At 43.0% G+C, this 12,631-nt stretch overlaps 1 protein-coding gene across 2 annotated transcripts in view; it reads right to left on the bottom strand.

Annotated features, from left to right (window-relative positions):
• The window catches only part of ATP8B3 (ATPase phospholipid transporting 8B3), a 396,086-nt gene that overhangs the window by 101,748 nt on the left and 281,707 nt on the right, over positions 1–12,631 (bottom strand). For both annotated transcript variants that reach the window (XM_085638336.1, XM_085638337.1), the window contains 2 exons: positions 2,767–2,879; positions 648–812 (listed from right to left, as the gene is read on the bottom strand). In XM_085638336.1, the coding sequence (XP_085494462.1) occupies positions 648–812; positions 2,767–2,879 (278 nt within the window). The remainder of the gene's footprint in view (positions 1–647; positions 813–2,766; positions 2,880–12,631) is intronic.

The following is a 12,631-nucleotide window of genomic DNA, read 5'->3' on the forward strand; positions in this document are numbered from 1 at the left end:
TTATACATATGTGACATGAGTGTAACTTGCACTGCTATGATACACTGTTTATGGCCTCATATATTACATCAATGATGACATCTGAAAACTATGGTGATGCAAGTTATATTTAAGTCAATTAAATATAACTGGTGAATTTGAGTGGTGTTTTAGTTTTCAAACAATAGTGTATTTTTATTATTAGAAGACCTAAGTATAACTCCACCTTAACCTTTGTGTGAATTTCATTTTTTTTTAATGTAAGAAAAGATCCTACTACCTTACTTACGTATAACTCCACTTTAACCTTTGTTGTTTTCAGTGAATACATGTGTGTGTGTGTGTGTGTGTGTGTACATAAACGTACATGCCTATCCCTGAACCCTACAAATACTTTCTTCCTTTGACTCTAGCTACACCTGACCACATAATACCCCATCCTTTAACCCCCTTTTTCAAGAGATGTAAAAAGTATAGAGTTTAAAAAACATTCCTGCTTTGAAAAGTCCTACATTGTAAAACATTTAAGAAGGGCCCTCATTGTTCTTACCTGCAGTGTAAAGACTTGTGTTGCAACGTTCATTGTGGTAAACACCAAGTTGTATATCTTATATACTGTAAAAAACACTGTGTAAATTTCTAAACCTTAGTGGAATGGATTTTCGTACCTGTAAGCCTCCCTCAATCTCTTCATAGATAGCATCAAGCTGTTCAGCTCGGTTTTGTAATGAGACGCTAGCTTCATGGTGCTTCTTTCTCCATTCATTGTACGCAGACTCTTCCACTTCTTTGCAGGCCACACACAAGGTCCGCAGGGTCTCCGTTGCAAACATCTGAAGAAAGAAGAAGGAAGTTGGTAGCATGGTAATGTCATGTGTTATCCACTTTGGCGACACCAAATCCTGGAATTCAAGTTTTGAAATTTCGATATGAAACATTGCAAAGAAATCGAATAGCAATTTGTTTTCTTCATTTTGGGCCACACTCATAAATCTCATTATGACACATAAGTGAAGGCCTCAGGCATCATAGTGTTACCTCAGAAAGATATGGACATTGTTATGCAGCGTGCTGGAGCAAACTCCTTTTGAAACCTTTAGGAAGTGACCATAATGTGTAATAAAGCAAATGAGTCAGGTGTGGTACAAGTACCAAGGGGGCAGACAACAAAATCATTGATGAGACAAAGGCATAGCAGTATCTACAAGAGAGAGGAAGTACAGATATGTTTGTCCCATGACAAACTAAACCAATACTTGGACACAAAGCAGAGCAGAATAATAAATCCTTGTAGGTACTAATTGAAACATAGTAGCTGCTCCACCCTTTGTTCTATACTTTTTCCCCTCCTTGATTCTTCAAATTTAGAATTGTTTCTAGATTTTAATGTGTTGTTAACTCAATTTGATCGTATGTATCCACCACACTGAACAGTTGTCACAGGTGGGACTCTGTACATTCTTTGAAGAGATGTGTTTGTGAAATGGCCTCTAGCAACAACCCAACATTTGAGTGACATCTCCTAATGTAGGAGATATGTAGTAGGATATCTCTTGGACTCTCCCACAAATGACCAGCTGCTCTATTTCCACTATGCTCAAGTCATTGATGTGGAAACCATGTCTCTCTCCACACTGGGTCTCTAGTATAGTGATCTAATTGTACTTTTCATGGGTCACCGATCAGCAGATACTGTCCGACTTTGCTCTGCTTAGATCATTGACACAGAGTTCCCATTTGACCTGGTTGTGTTTGAGACACGTATGGAGAGTCTGTCGCACATCATTTTCACATCATTCCTCATAGATCATGGATATATAGACCGTACCAAGGTACCATCCCCTCAAGTCATGGAAAAACAGATCATATCTAATTTCACTCTATCTTTGGATCACTGGTGCGAGATCTTGTCAGAGTGCACTCTTCATTGGTAATGATTGCACAGATTCTACTGCACTACACTCTTCATAGGGTGTTACTGTGGAGATCTTAGCTAACTCTGGTATGTTTGGGGCAGCATAATACAAGGGGCCTATCTGTCTCCAATCTTCATAGATTATGGATTTAAAGCTACTACATGACTTCACTCTACTCAGAGTGTTGTTATGAAGATCCTTTAACTGTAAACACAATCAGCCAGAATTGTGAGGAGTTCTGTGATTACAATTTGCTCATGGCCAATTTTTCACGTAAAGGCTCCCCTCGAAATGGAGAAATACCCTTTACTTATGCCTTCTTTTATAAAGTGCTCACAATATTTAGATTTTCTGAAACACAGAACAGTAGGATCCAGGGCTGTGTGTGGGCCCTGTACTTACCCATTCCATTTGAGATTCAGCTTAGAAATTTGAGCTAGGGGTGCTAAGACCTGAAGATCTGTACTTGGTATATGTAGACAGACTTACTCATCTTTTAATGCTCACTGTGGAATGAACAGCATTATTTGAGAACACTTGTGAATGTACCTGATCCATGTATCCCGAATTCCAAAAGCCATGATTTGGCACACGATTTAGAGAATGTAGTGCCTTTTTTGGCACTTTAAACACCTCTACCTTTTTAGAGAATAACATTTTTTATATTATCATAAAATATCCCAGAGCACATGCTCACTATATCATTTTTCCAATTTACTACCCACGAATGCCATACTCCATCAGAGATTCTCTTTTGTCGCAGTATTTTGGCCCTTCCCTGCCTTTCTTTCAGTTAACTAAATTCAAATATTTGGTGGCTGAAGTTCTCATAAAGTACAGAATACTTGAATGAACATAAACATTTACATACATCCAGTGCCTTCTCTGTGATGTCATCATTACTGCAATCAGGGTGTAGACGTTCAAGAATAACGCTATCCGCCCCCTTGGTGTATAGCTTAATCTTCCCTTCAGGTTCTCGTACTGTTGGTAAAAGTAAATGGTAGCTTTTCAGAGGTGTGCAAAATACTTGGGCTTGTACAGTACTTCACTCTTACATTATAAATAAATACTTCATTATTACATTTGTTTTAACATGTAAAGGTAAGGTTGTGCAGTCAATGAAGATAATTCTTCTGAAGATTCAAGTAATTTTATATTTCTGATCTGGAACTCCATCTACATATCCATCAGGACCACCTCAACCCTGCTCTTAATATAGGTAATAGTTGAATATGACCTCTTTAAAGAACTTTAGTTCATGGCACTGCACCAGTCCACTGAATCTCTCAGACTCCAGCTTCCAATCACTAGTTTACTATATCTTTACTTTTCACCCTGTGCAGCACAATGCTGGCTTTTAGCAAGGTTAGTGCTATATAAATAACACACACACATACATAAATAAAATGTATATACATACATACATACCTTCATGACCAACAACAGTCTTATGGAGCGGTCTATAGCCTGACCAAGAGCGTGTGACGTCTGATTTATGCATAGTACTTCATCACAATACACTTTAACAATCCAGTGAATTCACACAGAAGGGTAGTGTCTATTGATGAAGCATATATTTTATAGTTGTCCTGGTGAAGACCGAACATATACCTTACGAGGTCACATTGATGAACAAACTCTTGAACTGGTTTGAGTCTGTGGCAATGCATATTCTTAGTTGCTCTAACATTGTAGCTCTGCTTGGAGTTCACGGCTGAATCAACCACACCAATTTCACATTTTTAAACAATGTGTTACTTCTGTTGTAAGACTAATTAGATGTATTAGCACAATTCTTACATTGTATCGTTAATTTACATTAATATTGATCATACAAATATTTTTTATACTTTTTTTGAGTCAAATAAACTTTTAAAATGTTACCTATACTTTACCATAGGAATACAGATCTTTGCATGGTATATTAAAAGGGACATTAAAAAAAGTTATTCAATTGAAAGAAAATCTACATATTTTTATGATAAATATTACTAAATATTCATTCTACATATTTATTTTAAATACAGAACTTAAAAAATGCTGCAGCACTACTAACCTAATTTTGAATTAAACATTTCATTAATGAAAATATAATGAATTAAATTAACATTATTTTCTGAAGTTTAAAGTAACAAATAAATTCCTAACTAAAGTAAAATTGATATATAGAATTAATATAAAGTATTATTGTATAATTAAATTAAAATTATGTACTATTGTCATAAATTATTTTTAACATTAAATTATATTTATTTATATTTTAAAATGTTTCACATGATTTAATTAAATTAATATTATTTCCTATGGGACTTTATTTTAGATTCCTAACTTTATTTTTTTCTATGGGTGAGGGTTGGGTTATCAGCAGTTGGCCATGTGTAGTGCTGGACTTACTAATGTTTTTTTTTAGTAATAACTCTCGTAAATTGGGCTCCGCTCACTTTTATAGGGGATGGAGAGGTGAAAGTCTACACTTTTCTTTACACTTGGATTTTGTGAATAGCTAAAAGTTGTAAATTTACTCAAAAGTGTAGGTTGTGAACAGCCCTGATGCAGTGATTCTGTACAAGTGGCGCTCTGCGTTACGGTTATTGCACGCAGCACTGTTGTAACGAGCGTGATTCTTACCCAGACCCATGGAACTCATATATCCAAACTCGATAGGAATAAAGGTTGATTAGACTCGTTAGGATTAAAAACGATGTACTTCACAAATAGCTCTAATTAATGCATTAGTCCACTGGGTCATTGGTTTAGAAACACTTCCTCGAGGCTTAATAGATGAAGAAATGTCAGACAATTCACCTTTTCTATTTTTGAGCTATACTAACCATTTAAGTGGCTGCCTAGTGTTAGAGATCATCCTGGTTCATTTGAGTTTTTCTGGCCATAATGCTTTCCATCTGGCGTTGTGAAAGAGCTACGTCAAGAATCCTATTGAAACAATAATATTTCTTGTCATCCCCAAATGAACCCCACAAGCTGAACGTATTGTTGGAACAAATTAGTTTATGTTACTGTCCTCTTCTCAGCGTGTCAGATCAGAAAACTATGAGCCCGATTTCGAGTCTGGCGGTCTTTGACCACCAGGCTTGCAGTGGCGGTCCTGCGGCAGCTGTATTACAAGGTAGGTTTTTGGACCATCCACCGCGCACCGACTGAGCAAGGGAACCGCCGTTCCCTGGTGGTGGCGCAGCGCACTGGGCTAGTCAATATGCAAGGCTGGACCGCTGCGGTCCGCCAAGCATATTTCGAGTTTCCCCACCGCCAACCTTTTAATGGTGGGCTCACTGCCATGAAAAGGCTGGCAGTGGGAAAACAAAAGAGGCCCTACAGGGCACCTATTTCTCCACCACAATGAGGATGCATTCAGGGGGGGCACAGCATGTGCCTTCCTGTTTGCATGCACCCCAAGTTCCAGCACGGCATGGACTTCACAGTCCGGTCCACAGTCCATGCCGTGCTGGAACTTCTTTTGCGTTCCCATTGCAGCGCCTGTTTTCAGGGCTCCGTGGGAATGACAAAAGAAAGGCCCGCCCACCACAAGTTTGACATGGCTTTGGCAGGGCTGTGCTGGCGCAGCACCACCAAAGTCAGAATGGGCCCTTAGTGATCATTCATGTGAAAGAGATCCGATGAAGGAAGTTTGCTTTCATAGAGATGAGCTTATAACAATGAACTTTTCCAAATGAATATAACTTTGCCAGACCTGCCTTATATTATGTCAACTGCTTCAGAATTTAACAAAAATATTTTAACTCAACTGATCAAATGTTGCACACCTCCCTAGCCACTTTACGTAGGTAAAATAGTGGCCTTCATATGTTGTTTATTGTAATTATCCATTTACATATATGCCAATGTTGCCCAGATAGTTACATTAACTAGGGCAGAGCTGTTTTTCCTGCTGAAGGAACTGAAACCTAAAATAGCCTTCGTAGTTCTATTTTGCCATTAATTTAAATTTATGTTCACATCACAAACACTATTCACGAAGCTGCAGTTCTTTCAACTTGACCCCCAGAGCTTAAAATAACCACAAATGTGTTGCAGAGGCACGTCAATAAAAACGCACATGTAGTGTATAAAGTGCTACACTGTTCTGCAAAGCGGTTTTCTAATGGACAGATGTGATGTACAATCTGATTATTAATAAGTATTTCTTTCTGTGCTTCTCCACGTAGATGATGACGAAAGAGTCAACACCTTAGCTCTCCATGTATCGCTGAAGTCTGTGGGACAAATGCATACTTGCCACCTCTTGTCCGCCAGAGGGCAGCCTATGACCTCACTGTACCACAAGCCGCCGAGTTGAAGCAGAAAAGCACATGGAAAGCAAAACAAATGTATTGGACATTGGACACATTACCGATTATTTCGGTTGCCTAAAATAGAAGTGGATTTTAAACTGTGACTGAGCGGTTGGAAAGATACTTCCCCAAGGGATTATTATGCCTTGATTTTTGTGTGAAATAAGGGCTATTGTGGAATGGTTAATGGTTTGGTTGTCGGGGTGAACATCTGTTTTTTCACCTCAGTAAATGATGTTGCCACTTGTCAGCGCAGAACTCATTGGGGCCTGTTCACAAACTGCATTTTGTGGTATGTTTGGTAGTGCTAGAATAGTGCTACTGACACAATACAAGATGCTATTCACAAGCCTATATGCAGAGGTTTCACCTCTCCTACTTTTTCTGTGCTGAGATCTCCTTACCGACTGTGAAGCCCCCATACACGTAATATGTTTTCGTTGTAAATGTGGGAGTGACTTGGAGTACCCATACACTTAAGAATAAGTATTAGTTTTAAATGTGGGAGTGACTGGAAATTGGGGAATGCTTTGTATTGAAGGGGAGTGATTATGGGGATTCAGAAGGAGTTAATGGTGGGTCAGAGAGTGGTTTAGTGATGAACGTGCACCTACCTGCAAAACAGTAAACCCGCTTCTCTTGACAAACTGTATTTCTAAAGTTGTAGAAGATTGTACATGAGCTCCTTCTCAGAGCGGGAGTAAGTCGAGCACCAAACATGGCCACTCGCAGTACTGCAACACCCTTCCATAGAAAATAATGGCTAGAAAGACTTAAATAAATCACACTGGATTAATTTATTTAAAATAGGTAAAAATGTATATTATTTAAATTTAATGGTACATAATTAAACACATATTTTTTTATTTTCACATTTTTCACATATTTCAATAACCTTTTAGATATATATCCTACAAAGATTGACAGTCCGTGTGCTGAAATCTGATTGGCTGCAAATACTTCAACCAGGAACTGTTGCCAGCCATCTTGGGACTCGGCTTCTGCTGAGTCCCACAAAAAAGGTTTTAAAAAAAGAAAGGGGCCTGGTAGGAATACCCTGACCTCCTAGGCCTTTTAAGGGTCACTAGGGCAAAAATATAAATATATATATTTGTAATAGCTGCAAAAGCGCGAAGGGGTTGCAAATCCACTGTACAACTTTGAAAAAAACAAGCGCTAGTCTCCTGTCCCTGTTTTATTATAGCCCCCGGATGGGCCATGTACTGGGGGCATACTACAAAAATCAGAGGGGGAACATGGACCCCCCTCCTAGGGCTAATGAAAACCCGGGGGCCGCCATGTCCCTGGCCAAATGTGTATAAATTAATGCGGGGAGACTTGCGCCGCACCCCCGCAGCCACGGTGACCGCCACCTCCCCGGTGCACTCTAAAATATGTATGCCGGCCGCGCCCCGTAGACCACCACCTCCCTGGGGCAAATCACTGGGAAATTATGGGGGGGGGGGGGGTGCTGTGTGCCCCCACAGCCCTAAGGAACCGCCCACCTCCCCAAGTCAATTTATTAAAAATATGAGGGGGCGTGTGCCCCCCCTTGCAGCCCTTGGGACCGCTTCCTCTCTGGGGTTAAATTCTACAATGGAGGGGGGCCATTTATGGCCCTGTGGACCGCCACCCCCCAGGTCTGACTCCTTCTACCTCTAAGGTGCTCACTCTCTGGAGGTAGCTGTTTGCTTTTGCTTGGCGGGAGCTGACAGCTCCAGTAAAGCATAAGTAAACATAACTCTGCTTTCAGAAAGCCGGAGCTATCAAACAGCTCTGGCTTGCAGAAAGCAGAGATTTAATCTGTTTCCTTGCACATAAATATGCGTGCAGGGAAACAGATGAAATAATATCACTCACTGGTAGTTCAGAAAGTATACTATTTTAACTTTTTGTAATACCTTGGTATATATGTTTAACACTCATATACTTTTAGAAAACACTCACTGGATGATGTCATCAGTAATGTATTCAGGGATGTCATCAGTGATTTCATTTGATATGTCATCATGTCATCAGTGATGTCACTGACCATGTCATGAGTGATGTAATAGGTGAGGCAGTGTATTGCGGGGCGTAAATGATAGTTAGCTCAGGTAACTATAACTGCAGAATTTCACTGGTTTTGTATGGGTGAAACATGAGCCTCACTTTAATGTCCTTGTAACCTTTGTTTTTTCATTGACTATATATATATATATATATATATATATATATATATATATATATATATATATATATATATATATAGAGAGAGAGAGAGAGAGAGAGAGAGATATAGAGATATATATAGAGATATATATATAAAAAACCTACTGGCAGTCGTCAGTAGGTAGTTAAAGTTAAAACCTAGTTTCCATAGGAAAAGCATTTTTTGATTTGCTAATAACGTTTGCGTCATTTGAAGAATCTTCGCAAAATTCTTTCCCAAAAAAGTCTATCCAGGTCAGCTCCTATCCTGAAAGTTTGGGGGTAATTCGCCAAGCGGGGGCTGAGAAAAAAGGGGGGTTCCAAAACGCGTTTTCCCCATGTTAATTTCCATAGGAAGTTTTGAGACAGGCTACAGCCCGAACTGCTGAACAGAATTATCCCAAATCTGGCAAAAAGGTAGTGCTTGGTTCAGAACGCGACCTTTTTTTAAATAGTATAAATCCATTCAGTAGTTGCTGAGAAATTAAAAAAATAAAAGTTTCAATATCTATGAGGGAGGGGTCGCGGTGGAGTCGCAACCCCTCCCAACCACGATCTTTATTCTAATTGGATGTCAACACTCCAAACCAGGAAGTGTTGGCAGCCGTCTTGTGACTCAGTAGAACCGAGTCACAAGAAAACAGTAAAACAACACCCTGGCCCCCTAGGCCTGCTCATGGGGTCCCACAAGAACCCCCAGGGCCCAAAAAAGCATTTTTGTTTTTTATTTCGGCGAAATTCGCACTGGGGTCGCGAATCCCGCCGGAAAAAAAAAAAAAAAATGAAACGCGCGCTCCCAAGCTTCATTTAATTGAGGCCTCCGGGTGGGCCAGGTCCCGGGGGCATTGCCAACAAATGGGAGCTAATTATCTAAATGTCGCCTCTGTCCTTTGAGTGACGTCTGTGCACTACGGGCGACTGTCAGGCATTCTGTCATTGCATATCATATTACAGGCATTATCATGGGAAGGAGACCCCCACCCTCCACTTACAGGGAGGTGTCCAAGGCGCAGATGCTTCGGAGACCTAGGTGCCCGGAAGGGCTTGGGGTATTATTTGTACTTAAAAAACAGGCGTGTCAGGGGGAATACAGAGGCGCCTGGATTATCGGGGTATTATAGAATTATGCTTTTGCGCCTTCTGTGCCAATTACACCATAATGCGCGAAACATTCACTCTTCGAAGGTGCCCGGAAGCCTTTGCCATCATGCAGGGCTGTGTGACTGTCATCCTCTCGGGGTCCCACAGCAGAGATCGCTGCTGGACGTGAAACGCATTATGCTGGGATCCCGTAAAGTGGGGAGGATGGAGTGTGAGCGAAAGGGGGGTGCGAGGGGTTGTGAGAGGCGGAGTCACGAGGAGACGCGTCAGACAATCAACTTACACAATTGTCTTTTAAAAACACTCCCCCAAAGAAATTGTCAAGAAAACCAAGTGTGACAGTGAAGCTGTCCTGGGTCATTCAATTGGTCACAGACAGGCCGACTTTTTTAAATGTTTTCCAGGATAAGGCACCAGCTGCAGAGATCTTTCTGTTCCCAGCAATGTCCAGGGTATAGTAACAGTGAGGCAACTCTGTCGAAGCACTAGCTGGAGAGCCTGTACGGAGTCTAGTCACAAGTTTGACTCGTGGTAAAATAGCATAGAGGGTTAATGGCCCTGCTACAATGCACACCTTGGGAAATACAGATCACATGTCTGTTTTTAGGGACGAGCGGCTCTTGCTGCAGAGACCCTTGTAATGTCTCATATACCCAGATATAACCGCCTTCCATACTGTGAGTGCGTTCTTCGTACACATATTCGGTACATACAGAGTTTGTAAAAGTCAGGAACTTGATAATAGCCGATCTCTCAAACTCCTGTGACTGACCAGCTGAGGGTGTGTTTCCTGGCATCACGCGTTAGGCGGGATGAGACAGAGGCATTGTGGACGGCCCTTAAAGTAGGGCTTTTGTGTTGGGTCCATCTGTGGCTGAAAAGAAGAGGTGTACGTCAACTCCTGCGGGTTGCTTCCTGTTGTAAATGGAACACACACAAAGTGGGCGCTGCTGAATGTGTCCAGGTGTGTCCAGGTTTGGACGAATCCCGCCAGGACAAAGGGCGTTTCACTGAGGCCACCCTGGCCCTGGTCCAATAATAGATCCAGTTGCCCCTCGTTAGGTGTAGTGCCATCTGCCCCACCGCCCAGAGTTGGGGCTGGCAGAGGGTTGTGTGCGGCTGCTGAAGTGTGTGCACTGGTGGGTATGTGGTCCGGGGCCTGCACTATATGGACACTTCTTAAATCCCGGGAAGGGGCGTAGACAGGATCAAGTGGGCACCCAAGACCATCAGGTGCAGTGCTGCCGCAATCTGTCCGGCCCTGCCTGCCTCATAGGTGATATCGGTAGATTTGCAGAGGGGCGGGGCCACCACCAGGGCTGGAGCACCTGATGAGGCGCGTTATAGCGCCTTCTATCGCCTCAAGACCCGTTAATCGGAACCACTCCAGACTCTCCCACCCCCCTCCACGTGTGTGGCACCTGGAATGGGACAAATACCATACTCACAGCTTGCGATGCGGCATGTCCTCTTAGCACCTTAATGTAAAGACGTCTTGGCGCTATGCGAATCATATCATGGTTAGAGGACATGTTTCTCTTAAATCACAGAAAGTGAGAGCAGAGGAGGGCGCGTGGAGCGAGTGATGGGGGGTCGCTCAATAGTGTTCCAGAGGGCTGAGTGAGTGAGTATGTAACTAGAGGGAGGCGGTGGTGTATATGGGAACAGCGACGGGGGAGGCAGAGGCAGGTGAGGCGTGGGAGTGCGGGGGGAGACACGCAGATTGATCGAGCATGGTTTGATAAATCCAGGGGTGACCAATCGATAAATAGATAGAGAGGAGGCGAAATGAGTGCGCATGAAGATTAATCGGGGGTGACAGAAAGAGGAATGGAGGTCGGCGTGTAGACGAGTGGGTGAGTGTGCGTTAAAGTAGATAGATAGATAGACGGACGGATAGATAGATACTCTGTCATATTCTGCTAGGGAAGCTATTAATCGGTTTTGTCCCCATCGCGTTGCCACCTTTGCCCAAGGTAGTGTCACATGTTCGGAACGGGAGCGGATACAGAAAGTATCCCATACCATATACGAATTACCAAATGCGCCTGCATATATAATATTCGAGGTAAATGATTCCCTCTTCCCCTTGCTTTTCCACTAAAGCTCCTGTGCCTGGGCCTGCTCCGCTTGTGTGCACACCCCTCTGCACACGAGCACACAGGGAGTTTTTGTTTTCTAAATCCAAATAAGTGAGCCTAGAGATGAAGGCATGACTGGCAGCCCCCACCCCCTTACAAGCAATGGTGAATTAATTAGAGGAGCTGCTAATTGTCACTCGAGTCTGTGCAGAGATGATTAGGCTTCTCGTAGGAGGAGCTTGCCTGTTTTTATTTTAAGAAAACTCTTAATCAATGCCATATTCTCAGAAGGTTTGGTAGTGTGTGTATGTGAGCCCCAGTGCCGGATTCTTCTTCCGTGATGCGGCAGGGCAAAGCTTCTGTTTTGGCAGCACGTGACTCTGTTTCCCCTGTGCTGGTGACAGTGTTTGCTGGCAGGACCCGAGCCGGGAGAGAGCCCTGTAATTAAGGAGTGTGATAGCGCAGCCTCATTGCCTGCGCCGTGCGCCGCCTGGCCAATGCACTGCTGACCACGCCCCCTAGGGCCCTGTGCATTCAGGCCATGTGCAGACAGGGGTGGCCTCCCCTGTCTCTTCCACCCCAAGAGCAGAGGACATAGCTTTCCACTCCTAAAAGGATCTTTCAACAACAAATTAAATCTGATTTATAGCCAGCATCTCGCCGGAGGCCCCGCCCCTTCCTGCACCACTCTGCAAACATGCCCTGTGGCGCGTTTTAAGATGGGGAATTAATTCCCCTTCAATACTGGGGGTCCCTGTGGGCCAACTAGCCCACCATGTACCTCCAGTATGCGCCACAGGGCTGCCTTGCAGAGAGGTGGTCCGAGGCCATGCCCCTTTTCACACCTCTCTGCAACGCAGGTCTGTGGCGCTTACTGGAGGTACCTGGTGGGCTAGTTGGACCCCAGGGACCCTTAGGACTCAAGGGGTTTTAATCCCCCAATTTACAACGCACCAGGGGGCGCGTTTGCACAGTGGTGCAGGGAGGGGGCGTGGCCTGATTTCAGAAGTGTGCAATGCGCCCTGTGGCGCGTTTTGAGTTGGAGGATTAA

Source organism: Triturus cristatus, chromosome 12 (genome assembly GCF_964204655.1).
Source record: "Triturus cristatus chromosome 12, aTriCri1.1, whole genome shotgun sequence".
NCBI classification, from domain to species: Eukaryota; Metazoa; Chordata; class Amphibia; order Caudata; family Salamandridae; genus Triturus; species Triturus cristatus.